Source organism: Lytechinus variegatus, chromosome 18 (assembly GCF_018143015.1).
Source record: "Lytechinus variegatus isolate NC3 chromosome 18, Lvar_3.0, whole genome shotgun sequence".
Taxonomy (NCBI): Eukaryota; Metazoa; Echinodermata; class Echinoidea; order Temnopleuroida; family Toxopneustidae; genus Lytechinus; species Lytechinus variegatus.
Window position 1 is genome coordinate 13,671,937 of NC_054757.1, and position 19,455 is coordinate 13,691,391.

Consider the following 19,455-nt stretch of genomic DNA (forward strand, 5'->3'; position numbering starts at 1 on the left):
TTAAAGATGATCTGCAGTCCCCCCCCCCCCGAATGTCTGTATTCAATTTCATTACTAGATTAATTTAATGCATGTCCCCCCCAAAAAAAAAAATGTTGTGGTGTGAAGATATAAGCTCGGTGATGATCCGTGACGTCATACTATTCAAGTGAGAGGGGGAATGAAATAATAGATCATCTCCCCCCTTGAACAATAGATTCACAACACAAATCGACACCCACGAAATGTGTGTTTTATTAGATAAATTTACTGATTTTACATCAGAATCTAATTTTATCGGGTGCCCGATAAAAATAGAATATATGCGGGTTTTTTTTCTTGTTTGTATACTTATGATTGATTTGATCTCAAAGTTTTGTATTTTGTTTTATAAGATGTGAAAATGAATGAATTTGAACTCTAAGTTTGTTTTAATGAAAGCAGAAAAAAGAATAAAACTATTGGTGAAAGCTTGATGAAAATTCATATAAGAATAAATGGAGATCGACTGACGGAGCTATGAATGTTGATTGCTACGTCAAAGACGAGCAGATCCTCTATAATATCGTTTGATATGAATATTCCCCAAAACGCCATTTTCTCAAGATGTTGAAAGTGATTTTATTTGTGCGGGGGATGTATTTCATTTCATTCCATTTCATTTAATTCCATATAACATATTATCATACACATCATTCCGTACTCCCTTACATAAAAACACATTTCTATTTTATTTTATTTTATTATATTGTTTTCTTCTGCATTTATATTATTCGTAAAAATACATTTTCCATAACATATCAATAACTTTTAGCGACACTTATATACAGAGGACACCAAACTTATATACAGAGGGCACCAAACTTATAACTAAAACATTTTCTGTCGATTAAAAATATGAAGAAGGAGAAGAAAGAGAAGAAGAAGCCTGAGATGAAGAAGAATATTTAAAGTCATAATAATTTGTAACGCCTCTTTCCCCATTTTGTCTAGATTTTTGCCTTCACAGCATACCCTTTAACGGGCATTATCATAGTTTACAAAGTTGTAAATCCACATTACCATAGTTAAAGCTGGAAATTAATATTCTCATAGCTTAAAATAAAAAGAATGAAAGAAGCAAACCGAATAATACCAAGACTCTCACTTTGAAGGAGACGGACCAAGAATAAGATGGATGTTTAACTTTGAGATCAGGGGCCCTTATTGCTCCTGTAACTTTGCTATCATGGCAACCATAGCATGGTAACATGGTTTAAGCCAATTACAATCAAGATTTCCATATGGACTGAATGGCCCGAATTCTCAAAGGGTGCCTGGTTAACTTAGCCCGGATTAAATTTAGCCCGGTGAGTTAACTATCCCCTCTTGGCTAAGTTAAGGCCACCACACACCTTACGACTGTTCGCGATCCGATTTTGTAACAAGTCGCATTTTGCTAATTTTCTGAAAATGTAAATGGAACATATCATTTTATTTTACGTTACAATTAATCGACAGAATACTAATATAACCATTTTGTAAGATTGTAAAAACAACAGGCTTTTTATTTATTTATTTATTCATTCATTGCAACCATGACAGTTGGATTATTGACAATTCAAAGAAGTGTGTGTGTGTGTGTTTGTAGTTGAGTTTTGTCAGACGTGTATCAATCAGATATGATTATTTACGTCTGGGACCGACCTTTAACGTCACCATCCGAAAGATGTAAGAAGTACAATTAAGAAGTACAATTAAATTCACAATTACATATCAAATAAATATTTAAAAACCAGTGAGAAATTTGTAACAATATACACTGTACATTAATACCAAAAACAAACAGGAAATAATCAGTATAAGAAGGAAAACGGAATATGAAGAATAAGCAGGGAATGAAAACAAGAATATCAATTCAAAGCTGACAAAATACTCACATGAAAGAGGGTATGGGGGTAAACAACCTGAACCGCAATTCCTAATAATGGTCAAACCAGATCATTCAGAATAAATTAGGATAGTTAATAGATAATTCGGATGGGAAGGAGAAAGAATTGGGGGAAAAGTAATGAGGAATAAGAGGAAGGAAATAAAAAGGAAGAAAATGAAGAAGAAAAACATGGTGAATATGAAGAGAAGCAGAAGAAGAAGAAAGAAAAAAATACAAAGAGGAGGAGGGAGTACGAAAAGGGGTAAGGGGTCAAAAAGGAGAAGGAATGAGGAAAGGAATAAAAAAAATAGATGAGAGAGAGAAGAGGAGGAAATGGAAACATACAGAATGAATCTGGGAGATATTGTACATTGCATCACTTTCAAGTATACAGACTCAACACTACCATGCCAAATGCCAAATTAGTTTCAAATCGTAGCCAATCGTACGACTGCTATGACGTCATTACGACTAGATATTAAATTTGCTTTTATTATAGGAAGGATGATCAGATAGCATATAGTCACAGATTTGAACATAGGCATTCTTACGATGATTTTAAACATTACACAGTAAGATATTCCAAGTCTCAATATTAGCATCAATTTCTATTACGTTTTATTCCAAAATTGAGTCGCAGACCAATCGTAAGGCGTGCGGTCGCCTTTGGCCACCCTTCGAGAATTCGGGCCAAAATGATAGTTATTACAACTGTTGCGACACTTTATGAAACGGTAACCTATAACATGAACATAAATCTCCTATTGGTGAACATTGGAACAAAAAATATGATTAGCCTCTTTAATAATTTGTGGTTTCCTTCTCGAAAATGACCCCACTAGGGGTGGGGCACACTTAATTCCCCCCCACCCCAAAAAAAAAAAAAGAAGAAATAATGTTTGAAATTTCATATTTTTTCTTCAATGATGTTTTAATTATACAACAACTTTCCGCGTTGGAATGTGTCAATAAAACCATGGACCTATAGGTCCATGATAAAACACACACCACAGAGTAAAAGCTGATACACCAGTATTTCAAAACCCCATACTTGGTCACCAATTTATTAAATTTATAAATAAGTATAAAAGGCTAAATATTCTTCGTGATCGGTTGACTGTGTTTGCTTTGGCTTGCATTGCGGGTTAAAGGGGGCGTGGTCAAATTACCGACACGTCACTCAATATGTATTGTTCATCGCTGACTGTCGCTGTCTGATGTCAGGTCCCAGATTTGGGGATTTAGTACTTTTTACGCGATTTTTCAATTTGATACGATTACCAGAGATGGCTCCTACATTTTCGATTGGCCTGGAATAAATTAATTGGGAATTTGAAGGCTTTTACTATAAATAATCCAGCGAAAAAGCAACACTTAATTTGTCTTCGGTCCCACATATTGCCATTTATGCACTAAAAAAGTCGACTGCACTGCCTCGTCAATTTCGTTTGCCTGAAAGTTTAATCATGGTACGGGTACTAGCGAGTGGAGATGTCGTTGCAGATGATGATCCGAGAGCACAAGCATCAAGAAACCAACAATCTGGATCATCAAGACAAATGGTAGGTATTTAGTAGACCAAATTCCAATTCACTGTCTCTGTTTTGCCCTTTTTTGGTTGTTCCGCTGAACTGAGCTGCATTGGCTGGGGATTGTAGTAAAATGTCAGAAATCGATAAATAAATCCCCAGAAACGATGGTTATTCCTGTCTAGGTATTTAGTAGATCTAGACCCTATTTTTTTAAAATGAACTTTGCTTCTTTGATAAACTTTGAATTAGAGTTTGAATATGGTGATACCTATATACAGTTTTTCACTTCCGACTTCGAAAAATATTTGAATATTTTGCATTATAAAAAAATTCACAGTATGACTGGACTTTGTCAAGTTTGTGATTGTCTGCTTGGTAAAAAAAACATTCTAATGAACTCTGATGGCTCCACTTGCCAGTTACATAGGGGTGTAGCCTGTAGGAGGAGAAAAAAATAGAGATAATCTAGGAGAAAATAGAAGTTAAAAAAATGTTTAAATACTCCTCCAAACAGACAGCTACCAGCTGTCTAAATCTGAATGGGTTCAGAATATCCAAAAACACTTGGACATTCAATGGAATGTTAGAATAATGTTTAAAATTTCATTTTACAAATTAGGCCTACTAATACACGTAATTGTAATAATACATTGAATGAGTTAAAATGATGAATGATGTTGTAGTATTTAAGTTACCATTACTATTAGGCTGTACGAAAATCTTTATGGTGAAGGTAGATATATGTTTCCTGGCTGATTAAACCAAACCAATCTCTTGCATTTTTTCTAAATAATCTTTTGTTACAGGGAAGGATCCGTCATGACAATGACATGGGCAATCAAGGTGGTTATGGAGGAGGAGCCTATGGAGGAGGAGGAGGAGCTCAGGGAGGTGGAGCAGGAGGAGTTTCCATCTTCCAAGTCCTGAATCAGAAACTGCTCGACGCTGGCATCCCTCGTTGGACATTGGGAACAACGGTGGTTGAACCTATCGTGACTGTCGGCTTCATCCTAGCCATGCTGCTCCTTGGAGTGAAGGGACTCTTTCTTGGGGCCATTCTCTTTGCAGCTGTCAAGTTCAGCGGAGGAATGGATGAAAGTGGTGCGGGTAATAGCAATACCGGAAGGAATACCGGTGGAGGGGGTCGGGGCGGAGGGACAGGCGGTGGCAGGACAACAGGTGGAAGAGTGCTTGGTGGAAGATGATGACAGAAGCCTCACCAAGGCACTTTGTTGATTAGAAGACAATATTCTCAGGAGTATCAGGACTAGCGTTCTAGATGAAGTGATCAAGCTGTTCACTTTGAGATGTCTATATTACAGAGTGAAAAATCCAGTTTCAGAGGGGTTATTTAAGCATTTTCAGATTTTTCTCAGTTTTCCTCCTACACAATTGTGGAAGTCTCCCAAAGGACTTGTAATGGTAGTGGTTAACTACAGCGTCTGGGGAAAAGATTAAGCTGCTTCACACTCTTTGATTACTGCTTAAATCCCACTTTTGATTGGGGGAAAACAAAGTGTATGAATGAAAAGTAATTTCTTATAGATATAATCATCTCACCAGTATCTTGAAATATGTGATGTAAAATAGATAATTTTGATTCCAAACAGACAGGATTCGCTTTTGTCGTCATGTTTCTAGAACATGAGAATGTGCCGGCAAATCACATTCGTGTTGCCATGAGAACATGTCTAATACCACCACTGCAGTGTGTATGGCATACTTCGGTCTATGGAGGGAGGGGATGCGGCGAATCCAGCCAAAGTCTTGGCTGACCATATCCTCACCGAAATAGACTGATTTTGCGGTCTAGGTTTGCACCTGCTGCACACATGTCTTTTGTACGTGTGGTCTCATCCCAAATGGTCTAATTGTACTGTTTCAAGTAACTTTCCAGTCTAACTTCCATTTTTCCATTTGTTGGTCTAATTTCCAGGTTAGGCCGTACCCATTTCATTGAATATCCACTTTGTCTTACAGCACTTAATCTACACGAATGGTTAGATGAATTGTTTATTAACCAAATTTACATCTGAAAGAGTAGAAAAATTATAAGTAGATGGAGTGGAAATTAGCCCAGCTGGGCTTACGGCCATATTATATTTTGATGAAGCGGGTATTGGACCAAGTGTAATGTTGACCAAATGGCGATTAGACCAAAAATAATTGTAGACAAAATGGGTTTCTATCTAGAAAGTAGACCAACTATTTGTACACTAAGCGAATAATACTGCTGAGGTTAGTTGGATTCACTATCCGATAAGTAATAGCTTAAAGATGTTTGAAAACTTCTTGGAAAAATAAACAGATTTCTCTGTCCAGCTGGGATGATGATTGAGCAATTTGGTCATTGAGCCATTTCAATGGGGAATTTTCAATATTAGTGAAATTATGTGATACCCAAAAATATTGAATATTCATTAATGGTTTTGTGATTATGTTGGTATAATCGCAGTAACACGATATGACAAAAAAATTGTTGATAATGAAAAGTTTATCACAATTAATTGTTAGAAAATGCTGCTCTGTATTGCTTTAAACCAACTGAGAACTTAGTATGTCGGTACACAAATGCCCACTTTTCATGGACAAGCATCAGTGAAAGCCTTACTTAAAGGCATGGTCGCACCGCCCGAGCATTGTTGGAGCGGTAGTGGAGCGGAGAGAAAAAATCACCACCGCTCGCTACCATTCACCATATTCATTTTCGATTGTTTTTTTTTTTTTTTTGGGATATTTGCGAATTTTTCCCCAATTTTGTGAGCGAAATTCGACCCCCTCTCCCTACCGCTCCAACAACGCTCGGGCGGTGTGACCAGGCCTTTAATTTCCCCCTTCACTGCTCTTACAGTATTGCTGTTCATAATGAATTTTCAAACTCAGTGATAGTTATCAACAATATTTTTGTGTCGATAATTGACTTTATATGTTTGTCATTTTGCCTCCGAAGAAGATTCTGCTAGGATCGAAAGCTTAGGCCCCTTTTGACTCTCTTATTTACTCCATTGGCTCTTTTTTTAGATAAGCAGTTTTCAGCAGCTTCTTTTTGCCATCGATAATTGACTTACATTGAAATCAAATATCGAACAGCATTAATTTGAAGGAATGTCATGGAGCTGGTTCAACTGCCAAAATTTCATCATGTCTGTTTTCGTAGGGACTACCTTGAGTCTGTTTGACTGAATACCCTCTGGGATCTAAGTGTTTCTTCATTTCATCTCACTTATCACACCTGAAACATTGTTATTGATTTAAATGATATGAACCAACCTGGATTAGAAAGATAAATTTATATGGATGGGATCATCTTTAAGTTTGAAATTTTTTTTTAAGATACAGTGTAAGTGACAGATTTTATTGGTTAAATTGATAAGTGTTTTATTGTATTTCTCGAACCGCATTGTTAAACCCATTCACAAATAAGATTCAATGTTTCAAACAAAGGGCATTTAAGTTCTATCCTCTGTTAGTAATTGATGTCAAAATTCACTGTGAAATCATGTATATCCAATTGCTGATTTTATCGTTTACAGGCAGACATATTTTGAAATGATGTCAAAAGTGGATGCAATATGGTGCAGTTCTGTGCCGTTTCATGAAACAAATGTTAAATTTCTATGACAAAACTATGTTAAACCAATCAAATGCCTTTATTTCAGTGGCTTATAACAATTATATGAAACAGACCCAAAGGCTGGTATTTAATTCAGTAATGCAATAAAGTCAGAAATGTTAGTATTTTACTCATATTTCATTTGGATGAAATTAATGGTGGATTATTGTATTCTATTCAAGAATATGGCCAATTATTTCACCTTATATTTATGTTGCCTCTCAATCTCAATGGCAAGGAAAGGTTTCTGTATGCAGTTAACTTGAGCCAATGTCTGTGCAGAATATGAAAGTAGCATTTTTGATGCAAGACGCTTGTTGCTCATTATTTGGTTGAAAATAAAATGTGATTTCACAATGCTCTCAGAGTCAGTAAGCATTTTGAATACTAAAATAAAATGCCAAGTATTGAACTGAATACGAAATAAGTGAATTTCGTAGTTCAGCAGAATACTTGGTATTTGGTTTGCATAATCCATATTTGTAGTTGGAAAAAGCTGCTGGTTAGTAGAAATGGGAAAGTATTTTTTCTTGAATCTAACTTCATTCCCAAGAATTAAAAGGGAAGGTGGCTTACCCTGACTAAAAGTTAATTGTGGTGAAGGTTAAAGACATTAACCGGGGTAAAAACAGCCATACATCAACAAAAAGGTAATGATTCATAGAATACAAATATACTAAAAATATTACACATATCTCCTTTCATTAGTTAAAAGATAAAATAAAAATAAAAGAAATTGCTCTTCCTGAACTTGTTTCGATTGAGCACCCCCATATCCCATGAAAATGATGACGTCATGTTGTGTATGGAGGGTCGTGATTCCATAGGTTTGTGTAAAAAAAACTGGGTGATTTTTTTTATTCCAGATTATGAATTCCAATTTTTTTTCCATTTTCAGATTAAAATGGCAGTCACAATAATTCAGTGTTCAAATGAAAGGAAACTTACAACTATTCACTACTTTTTTGTGATTTCTTGTTTGGCCTAAATTGTTATGTCAGGAAAAGTTGTTACACATAATCTGAAAGCAGATAGAATTGAAATCTGTGCCATATAAGCAGGAAATAAATTATGGCAAAAAATAGTCCAAAACTAGATTTCATAAATTCAAGCGTGCGGGAAAAAATATATCACTCTGTGATAGAAGTGAAAAAAATTAAATGCGTAATCTGGAAAGCACAAAAACACCCAGTTTTTCTGTGTACAAACCTATGGAATCACGATGCTTCTCACACAACGTGACGTCACGGTCTCAAGGCCGATGAAAAGCACAATAAAGCCTGTTTTCTAAGCCTGATAATTGGAGTATAAAGATTACATTGCTGCATTTAGTAGTCTATAAACTTTCGATTGGTATATGATTTGTCATTATCCTTTTTTGGTCCGGTCTGGGTCTTTAAAGGAAAATCCATCAAAGATTAAAAAAAGTTATTGGAATAACATATGGGGGCAACTGCTCATATATACACACACACTGGCTCTCAGCAAGAATTTCGGCTTTAATTTGCTTTACTCAAGTTGAATGCTTAGTGTGGAATTATTATGATTTGAGTAAATTCCTTAGCAAGGCAAAATAAAGTAATTAAGATGAACACTATATAGCCAAGGTTGCATGGTGAATTCGAGCTATCAGTTTTCACTGTTAGATGTATCGCTTTTCAGATCTATTAGCCTGTCTGATATCATGACATTACATTATAAAATTTATTTTATTTTCAGGATTGAAAAAACGTAGCAACGCTACACCTCTATATATGTATTGCTGATGCAGTCATGATTATGAATTTGTTTGCGATGAATATTTTGGGTCAATGCCAGACGGATGGAATAAAAGCAAAATAATTTCTCAGAGATTCTTGATTATGTATGTGTTATTGCTTATTCCATCAATCACTTATGCACTATTTGTATCATTCAGAGAGACACTATATTTTGCAAGAGAGCAGAATATTGATGGGACAGTATATCATGATGGTACTTGATTAAATATTAAATGTTATATAAAAACAGAGATTGATAGTGAGGGAAAGCAAGGGTGAAGAGAGCAGAGAGGGGGAAGGGAGAGGAGAGAGAAGCAACAGAAGAAAAATGAATGAGAGTAGACAGGGTGGAGAGGGAGAGAAGAGAAAAAGAAGACTGAGAGAAGAGAGAGAGAAAGAAGAGAGAGAGAAAGAAGAGGGGAGAGACGGAAGAAAAAGAGGAGAGACAGAAGAGAGGAGAAACAGAAGAGAGAGACAGTCAAATTCGGCATAGTTGCCAAAACTTTTCCTAACTTCATAACATTATTGTATACCATTTCATTAGTTTATCATGGTGCATGCGAGAGTGAAAGTCTTAGAGAACTAAGCTCATTGCACATAACACACCATTTAACAGGAGGGCTTTCTAAGCTTGAGCTAGCAAACTTGGAAGGTTGTTCTACTTCACGTTGTGGATCAGAAGTCACCCATACCAGGTTGACATAGAAAAAGAGTCCCTCATTATCACCATCATCACCTTCCTCAGAACAAGAGCATCAGCATCACCACAATCATCATTACCATCATCACCATTACCACCAGTCCGTAATGCCATCATCTTCATCACAAGGCCCATCAAAAAACCCAGGCAAATACCTTTCTCATCATTTATCACCATCATCAAAATCTCCATCATCACTTCAGTTTGTATTGCATGTATCATCACCATCATCATCATCGTCACCATCATCACCATTATCATCATCACCATCATCACCATTATCATCATCGCCATCACCACCATTATCATCATCATCATCACCATCATCATCACCACCATCATCACCATCACCACCATTATCATCATCACCATTATCATCACCACCACCATCATCATCATCATCAGCATCACCAACTTCATGTTTTTTTTGTTAAATTCTGAAATTAAGAAGATTCGCAATATATCCTCTTCATTAAATTGGTTCCCAGTGCCATTGCTAAATATGGCTTTTTCTGTTAACACAGTCCCACAATCACAGTCCATACTGCATACAAACAAAATTATTCTCATGTGATACAAAATAAGAAAAAGTCACCAAAAAGATTGTAATTATATTGACTGAGCTGCCGTTTTATTCATCAAGATTATCATAATTATCATATCTATGTTTTTTGCAAGTGCGACAATTCACCAAGACATACTCTACACAAATCTACTGCAATGAAAGAATTCGGACAACAGATAGATTTAGTTGATAAAGAAAATTCACATCTCTCTTACATCTCCTGCATTGTTTGAATTTGAGGTACATTATTACAATTTTTCAACAGGACTGATGCAGTTGATAAAAAAGAAAATACATTGGAGATTTGAATACAATACTGAAAATGGCTTGTATTGGTATCCAAGTGAGACATCATGATTACTTTTTAATGTGATCAGAATCGACCAATTGGAAATGTTAAAACGGTCAAACAGAAGCTGGAAATATTTTGTTTGACATATAAAAGTAGTGGACATAATAATAAAAATCTGGCTCTATCTTTTTTAACAAAAAAAAAATCGGCCGTCCACTAGATAGGGTGTGAACTAGCAGGTGAAATACCTTTTCAAATATAGATATTACTAATCGGTTCCATCTCTGAAAATAATCCATTATATTAAAACAGCAACAAAAAATGTTTGCATAAAAATTGAAATGTGTCCTTGTGTGAAACATCCCTTGGTCTAAAAAAAAGTGATTTCCGAAATGTTGTGTTACCATGATGGAATCCTATTTGAAAAATAAAGGGAAAAAATAAAAGTGACAAGTTACTGACCATGGCAGTGGGTGATCTTAAGTTCAGTGATGACCTTTTGGTGTTGGTGTTAGGTCAATTTTTAAAAAGGAGTAAAACACCAAACACAAAATGAAGATCAGATGGTCCTGAAAAGTCACTCACTAGTTGTTGAAGTGCCAATATTGTGACCTGGTTCAGTTTTACAAACTCAGAATAGGTTTTGGAGCTCGGGGAAGCAATCCAAATTGTGCTTCCAACACCAGACTTGAAATCACTCATTTGAAAACATACCGGGATAACATTTTTCTTTGTTTATATCGAATGGGAACAATATATTGGTCTTTTTCTATAACTATCTGACAACACCTCACCTTACCCACCAAATATTCTCTAAATTGACCGCCCCCCCCGGTGTTAAATGAGGATTTTAGTCCATACTTCTATGAAATGCTAGATTTATGTCTTTTGCAAGGCCAAAAGTGATAGCACTAAAACTATTTAATGGGCATCTGAAATTCTACACTTATTATTATATCAAATCCATTTTATAATCAAACTACCTTTTAATTCCCACAGCATTGAAAAAAATGGACTAATGGTTCTTGCAAGAAAGTAACAAACCATCAAATGTTAATTTAAAAAATGTTCAACTGATAAGATAAATTTTAATTATATCCCATCATTGTGTACTTTGTTGCTTGCAAGAAAGGACCAGCAATAAAGTGCAAATTCACAATTATAATTAAGTGACCAGCAGCCCCCAAACCAACAACAGTTCATCAAGGAAGGTTCTCTGAAAATAGCCAAAATAGTAAGTTGGTCTTCAAAAATTAAACATGATATAATTAACTTATCTGAAAGAATAATCCTTCTTCATATTGCCCGAATTTGGACTTGTAAGGTAAAATAAAAAGACTAGATACAAATGTTTGATGAATTGTATGAATTTGGCCCAAAATTAAGTGCAAGGAAGTTTAAAATATTTGGTGTTAAACTTGACACCACGACAGACACCTTACACCCACACCATAATCATGATAATACCTCTTAGAATTTGCCCACACTATGTTAAAGGAACTTGAAATTATCTGGTGTTCAGTTTAACACCAAGAAAGACACCTTATACCAATACCATATATTTTTATGACCACATTACATGCAAGAAAATTGAAAACATTTGGTGTTAAACTTGACACCTTACACCAATACAAAAAAAATGATTTTGGCCCACTTTATGTGAAAGGAAATTGAAAAGGACAAGGAGGTAATCTAAATGGATTCACAATTGGTGTAATTATTTAATAACAAAAATCACTTTCAAGGCTGCCAATATTTTAGTACATTTCAAATAAAAATCAATTCATAAACATACAGTGATGTTTTGAACATTGAGATGATGTCCATATTATTTACAACTTGATATTATAAGCTAAACCCCACTGTTCATATATATTTACGCATATAACATTCCAACCGTCAAATTATTATAATAAATATCATTTTAAATACACAGAATAGCTACCAACTATATACAATTTTACACAGAAGTAGTATATACAATTAGAATTTGATTTCGCTTTACATATAGGCATATAATGCTAAGTACTAGTAATGTATTTTATTGTACAATCAATTCATATTCTATGCTGAAATAGAAACACATGAAGTGTACACTGTACAGTATGTATTGTGTGACCAAGGTAAAATAAAACAAATACGATAATATTTTTTACTGGGTAAGTTCATACCAACAAAAATCTTATTTGAATTAGTATAGAAAAATGAAACAAGAGTAACAATGAAAATTTCATCAAAATTAGAAGTAAAAAAAACCATAACAGATATGACATTTAAATTTCACTTATTTTTACATAATAGATGATATGCAAATGATGTCGTACACACACTCTATCTTTTGTATTTCATTAAATGAATTTGGGGGCTAATAATTCTCTAACATACCAAGAAAAGAAACTCTTTAATTTGTAACAAGTCATATAGTTGAGTGGAAAATATTCACAGTAAATTGTTTTTCACAGAGTAATATTTTATGTTTTTCCCTCATAATTTATTGAAAATATAGATTTTTTACATATTTGTCTGTCCATGGCTAAGTTTACCCCAACAATAAGTTGATTTGAATAAATAGAAAGTAGAAGCCTATCAATAAAACCAAGGAAATTGCCAGAAATGATGGTTATTCGCCATGCTAACAACTATCATGAAAACATTCCTAGAGCGTTTTGGTCTGTAAAAGGTCTTATCAAGGAGTTACCAGCACCTTATCAAACCCACAATATACTGCATTTCAACAGAATTTTTTGAGATCCTAAATTGAATTAATGATAAGGCAATGCACATATATTTACATATAATTTGTAAATATTGTATTCATATTCATCATGTTTTGTACTATAATGGATTTTGCACCACTTTGTATGGAAAAAAAATGAAAATTGGAAGAAAATAAATGTTTGAATGGAATACTTGAATTACAGAAGAATAGCATTTGACAAACATTTGGTATAAAATTATTACATTTTAACACTCATCAATTACAGACCTGATGAAACACAGTTCTAGTCATGGTTACTAGTACAAATATACCCACTCTAAACATTTGTTTTTTTTAAGCTCTTTGGCATGTTCAGCATTATTCATAGTTAACATAAATTTGGTTTGCATATTTTGGCCATATTCAAAACATGATGCTGATTTCCATGTACTTTTAGTTTGCATATATTGGAACGACTATCCTTTGTGACATAGATCGGTCTAGAGTGGAACAAGTAATCAGATTACACAGTAGGCCTATATCTTAATTGTCACCTTTCATATAGTTATTGTTTGCTCAAAACACTGCATGAAATACTAAGAAAAATACAAAGTAAAAATAGAATACCAAGTAAAAGACTAAAATTTGTGAGGAATTAGAGAGAGAGGAAGGAAAATAAAAGACACTTTATAGATTAAAGAAACAGGGAATAGTATTATGCAACACCTTTGGTCAAGGGAACTAGAAATATCTCTCCTGATTAAAAGAATTATGATTATGTCAATACTTTTTGGTTTTCATTGTGATAAACTCTAAACTGTTCCAATAACCTCAAAACTTTTGACCCTTGTGAGTCTCTGCTGGCTTCTTGAACTGTGACTTGACTTTTCTGAGGATGAGGAATTTCCATCACGGTCACTACCGCTCCGTCTCCTATCCTTCATGCACTTGACTGTAAGGTCCGAGCTACTGGACTGGTCACTTGTACTAGACATTGGACGTCTCTTCTGAACAAGGTGAGAATCCGTTGGCATAACCTTGGCCACGGCTGTGGTGTTGCTGTAGGCTCTTCTTGGGATTGGTCTCACCAGGACTGGAATGCTGCTACTGCTGCCAGAATTGGACCTCACTGTAAGACCTTCAGGAGAGGTCTGCTTGGAGGGGAAGCCGTTGGAGTTGAATCCATTGTTGACGGAAGACCTCGGAGAGTTGAAGCCACTGTCACCCGTTGAACTGGATAGACTTTCCATTCTATGATGTAGAGGGCGCTGGCCGTTGGCTAGTGAGGCGTAACTTCCATTAATGGTACTAGCATCAGGGCTGACAGTGTGACCTATGATGGCTGGAGGATCACCTTGGCTGTTGTACTCAACTGTACTGGTTGATGTGAAAGACTCGCGATCTAAGCTTCGGTTCAGCTCATCATTTCCCGGTCTATGGCAATGGTCCAAGATCTCTGGATAGCCCTGTAAGCGGGAATTACTGTTCTTATCCTTCTCGGGGATTTCATTCTTATACCTCATATTATGATTCAGTTTCTCATTTTGAAGTTCCTCTTCTAATAACTTGTCAATTTCTTCATCTTTATAGAAGGTTTCATGACTTGAGTGAGGCCTCTTCTTAATGAGATCATGTTTCCTCATGACAACCTTGTCCAGGTTTGAAGCATCCCTAGGTCTCTCTGGTTCTTGATGTCGGTTGTTCCCCTCTCTGTTCTCTACTGCCTGGTTGTTGGTGGAGTGAGGTGTGGAAGTCTTCACCACCATCTGTCCACTATCCTGGAAGGCAAGACATATCTTCCGACTCTGTGCAACAAGCTGTCTGTCAGAATCTTCTGGAAGTAACCGAGGCAAATCACTGACATCCTCTTCAGACGAGCATCTCCTTGTCCCGTAACCCTTACGTTTTTCATACTCCTCCACCGCAGATCGTCCGTTGCCTTGCAAGCGAGAAGGCATTTCCTCTCTTGGTTGCTGTCCACCAAGATTTGAAGTAGAACCAGGAGCATCTGCTCTTTGACTTGCAAATAATCGTCCTTGTCTTCTCTCTCTCAAGAGATCAGCATGTCTCTGCTTCAACAGCCGCTTTTCCACTGCTGCTGCTTTCTTTCTGGGATTCATTTCCAGCTCTGAATCACTTCCTGCAAGCGAACTTTCACTGGTAAGCCCTTGGTATGGCTTAGGGTTTAAAGGCCGTGCCTTATCCATCGACCTAAAATAGTCATTTATCTTATCACCCTTTGGGTCCTTAGGGTTTTTCTGTGGGCTCTTCGAAAATGTAGGTTTCTGGTCTGCTACAGCTTTAGTTCTATGTTTACCATCATACATTTTGGTTGGCTTGAGAAACTCCACCTCACTTTCAGGCATAGATTCCTCTTGTCCATCCTGATACTTCTGTTGCAGAACTTTGGCAGTTTGTGTCAGACGTCCATGGTCAAGAGCATAGTGAGATCCTGTTTTTACATTACTCAAGTCTTTTGGTAAACTCTTCCTCTTTGATTTTGGACTGTAAGTATGCTTTGGAGCAGTCGGTACTGCTTCAAGCGTTTTGGACCGCTCTTTATCATCCTTGATCTTATCTCCATCAGGCCCATTATTTTGAGATCTGTTTGTACCGAGTTTCTCAGGGGTCTTCTTCATCCAATGGTTGTAGTTAAAGAAAGGATCATGAATATCTGAAGGTGGAAACTGAGCTGAAAAGGTCTGGAGTAGATGATTAGGCTGATTGTTATTATTGGGAGCTGCCTTGGGCTTCTTCTGGACTGCCTTACCCAAGAGACGTCCAAGACACGAAGGCTTTGCTTCTGAATCAGATGTCAGGTAACCTTGGTCATAGTAAGAGATATCATTAGGGAGACGCATGGAGCTGGTGCGTTCAAACTTTGACTTTTTCTGAGGACTCCTACGCTCTCTCATGGATATGCTTCTCTGGAAGGCTGTACGATCTTCTGGGATGCTTGCAAGGGTTGGGTTAGCTGGATAGGACAACGGCCTGGAAGCTCCAGACTCGGGTCTGACCTTGATACCCAAATTCTCATTGACTTCCTCAGGGAAAGTATGTCTTGTCAGAACACCATCTTTGTAGATCAAGTATTCCTTAGGTTTGTCTTTCTCCTTGTCTTTCTCCTTCTTCTTTGTTCTTGTCGTGGCAAATGTTGCAACACTCTCTGCATCAGTGGTGTCTGGAGGTACCTCATCACCTTTGGTGATGTGGTAACCAACGCCATTGTGAACAATCTTTCCCTCATTCATTAGATGGGTCAGGGATTTGTGGATGATCTCTGGACTTGGGACAGGCATCTTGTCGTAGCACTCGGAGAGCTTCTTCCTGACCGTGTCCTGTGTTGCTAGCAGCTTCCGTCTGTTCATCTCAGAGATGAGGAGGCACAAGACTTCTGTCAAGGGGATGAACTGAGCCTGCTGGACTGGCCATAGCTCCACACTTGGTACATCACCTAAAAAGATAAAATAATATAAAAATCTTGATAAGTCATTTGAAGAAAAATCCTGACAACAGCACTAACAATACATGAGAAATTTTTGTACAAGATCAGTTCCTTATTCTAAATTCCAACCGAATATCTCAATTCCAATTTCTTTCTTTCTTAATAAATCACCATTATATCACTGATAAATCACAGACACAATAAAACAAATATTTGTATATACCCAATATATCCTTCCCAAGGAAAAAAAAAGCACATGGTCACATAAAGATTTATTTAAATTCAAATAAAATACAAAATGTCAAACATACATCCTACAATCACCACTTTTTTTTTTCCTGTATAATACCAGAACAAATGTACCTTTACGACTTCAACCTTTAAGAGACATTCAACAAACAAGATTCAATTCGGAGACCATTACAATTTATTCCGTTTCAGTGAATAGAAAAGCTGTAAATAATTCTGGATGTAGATTCTATTGTGCCAGAGAACCAAACATAAACGGCGCCATCTTGTGTTCATACACAATAGCTGGTCTGCAACAGACTGTCACAGTGCTTGCCTGGAAAGTAGGCTCTAAATATAATCACACAGGTAGCTGACTCATCTCTAAAGAACATGGTTACAAACCATTGACGAAGATTAAATACAACAGAAACGAAAAAATGTTAATGAAAATCTGTCCTGGTACTAACAAAGACTAATTAATTACAATAAATGTGTTTTGAAAAAAAAAAAGAAAACGGCCTTCAGCTGAAAAGACATATTAGCCACCTCAAACCAATTTTACAAGTGAAAAGAGCACAACCTTGTTGAACAAGAAATGTAATTAGGGGGATTCTAATAAACTGATTACTGAAATCTTAGAAAGCCAGAGTGGATGTCATCATTCTCATCAAAATTTGCAAGCTTTTGAAGACTTCCTGCTCACTTTTTTCTGACAGAGCCATGAATCTATGTACTACAGTGATAAACCTGGAATATACTCTCTCATGCCATGGACCGGGGTTGCTTACTCTGGAGAAAAAAAATCATTCAAGATTTGAAACTAGAAAACCAAACAACAGGAAAATTTTATAATGAGAGAATGAAAATATTGTAGGCCTTCAATTAAAAGATGAAAAGTTGTTACGATGGATAAGCACAGCTCTATTAAAATACCCTTTTTCAGCATTTCAGTATAAATTCAAGTTAAAAGATTTATGACTGACAAAAAACTGAGGATGTCTTATAAAGAGTTATACCATGGCCACATTTACTCTAAGGCAGCCGTATGGCGAGTCGAAAACAACCGTTTCATTCATTTTTACACAAACCACCTCTATGTAGCTGGTACATAAAATGTGAAAACGGCTGTTTTCGACGTGGCATAAAGCCGCCGTAGAGCAAATGTGACCAAGGTATAAATGACAGACACATGCTGAAATGACAATGAGCACAATTTCATTGATGACTACACAGAAGTGAGTGTGTCACCTGGACAAGATTTGACATGATGTGGTGATGCATTTAGTACTGCATGCAACTATGAATTTTAAAGCCCCTTTCACAATTGGTGGTGCGACAGCTTACAACCGTTGCGATTCTGTGCAAACATATATTGTGACCAAGTGATTGCAAACGATCGCAAGAGCGATTGAGTTGTGAAAGACCAATAAGTGACAAACTATGTCACACAACTCATGGTGAAACATCCCCAAGGTCAAACACAATACATGGTTATCACTAAACATCTTGGAAAATCATGTTTTCAACGTAGAAAAAAGCTGACTAAATCCAGCCTAAATGAGTAGACTACGGCCATCCATCTGACCCCCTAGTCATGGTTGAAGATGACCTCTTCATTCTGTCCCCCTGGGGTCAGGGGGTGGACAATAGACTGGGGGTTGGGTGCTGACCAATTCAATGGGGGTATATTCAGGTCTAATGGGCGGGAGCTCCAAACAAAGGCTATACAATTTGAGGAAATCCTTAGTGGTGATAAATACAACAAATTACGAAAACCATATTATTAGACGCCAAAGGAAAGTATACAATCAAAGGAATGATGTACCTTTTGTAGAGCTGAAACTCAATATTATATTAGTGATCATATGTAATCTTTTCACAGCAATGATGATGCTACTGTATTAAACATAATTCTGAATAAACAGCAACCTCTTCCAACTACTAACACTATAAATGATGAATTTATGCATAAATATCAAAGTGAAAGAAGACCCCAAGTTTCAAAAGAATGTAATATTTCTCATGAAGCAGCGTTCTTTGATTGAGTGTTTATTTTCACAAATGATACATCCCACAGACATCATTATGTGAATTTATATAGAAAACAGAATGACCAGTGTTCCTTTTGTTCTTAGTGCTCAAAAGCGAAATCACAATCACCAGTTTTAGGGGGCTCAAAGTCATTAGGTTAATCGGGTGTCATTATTTTTCAATTTGTTGTTTCATGGCCTCATACTCATACTTCAGTACTTTAGTAAAATCGTAAAAAGGACCTCTATATATGATAAATTTTACTAAAACTGAGTTTCACCTCTTGGTAGTGAAGGATTTTATGACACTTTATATTTTTTTTTAAATATGTCATTCTCCATTTCTTGAAGACCCATAAAGATCATTTACGAGCATGCAACTAAGATTGGCTGCATGAGTTAGGGTTTTCTGAGTGGTTATATCTTTCCAAATAATATCATCATTAGCAGTAGTTTACTGAAGTCATGTGTTCCCCTGTTGCCAGTTTCCTTCTTAAATTTTAAGTAAGATAAAGCACTGCCCAAACAACAGCACATATATTCTGTATCCAGTGTTAAGGGATTAGGAAGATTCACCATGCTTGAACCATATGCAAGAAGACTTCTAAATGTTTTAATGATGCCATTAGTAGCATTTCCCATGAGTAAGCAATTATGAGAACACAGTTTAAGATGTCGGCCTATAAGCTGGTTTTTTT

General features: G+C 36.2%; 2 protein-coding genes across 2 annotated transcripts; one reads left to right on the plus strand and one right to left on the minus strand.

Moving 5' to 3' along the window:
- Positions 1-3,057: 3,057 nt before the first annotated feature.
- Positions 3,058-6,082, plus strand: LOC121432074 (protein FAM241B-like). The gene is made up of 2 exons (XM_041629918.1): positions 3,058-3,453; positions 4,230-6,082. Exons 1-2 carry the CDS (start codon positions 3,358-3,360, stop codon positions 4,626-4,628), a joined length of 495 nt encoding a protein of 164 aa, XP_041485852.1. The 5' UTR covers positions 3,058-3,357; the 3' UTR covers positions 4,629-6,082.
- A 4,780-nt stretch (positions 6,083-10,862) lies between these two features.
- LOC121432194 lies at positions 10,863-17,803 on the minus strand. The gene is made up of 2 exons (XM_041630048.1): positions 17,759-17,803; positions 10,863-16,569 (listed from the first exon to the last, which is right to left on the minus strand). The coding sequence occupies exons 1-2, from the start codon at positions 17,801-17,803 to the stop codon at positions 13,864-13,866; spliced, it is 2,751 nt and encodes a 916-aa protein (XP_041485982.1). The 3' UTR covers positions 10,863-13,863.
- Between the last annotated feature and the right edge of the window lie 1,652 nt (positions 17,804-19,455).

Bases quoted from the DNA above. Each gene is read 5' to 3' on its own strand.
- LOC121432074 (XM_041629918.1), top strand. From the start codon at position 3,358: ATGGTACGGGTACTAGCGAGTGGAGATGTCGTTGCAGATGATGATCCG. The intron at 3,454-4,229 runs GTAGGTATTTAG...CTTTTGTTACAG, and splicing joins CTGGATCATCAAGACAAATG to GGAAGGATCCGTCATGACAA.
- LOC121432194 (XM_041630048.1), bottom strand. From the start codon at position 17,803: ATGAATGAAACGGTTGTTTTCGACTCGCCATACGGCTGCCTTAGA. The intron at 16,570-17,758 runs GTAAATGTGGCC...ATGTATTGTTAG, and splicing joins CGCCATACGGCTGCCTTAGA to TGCTGTTGTCAGGATTTTTC.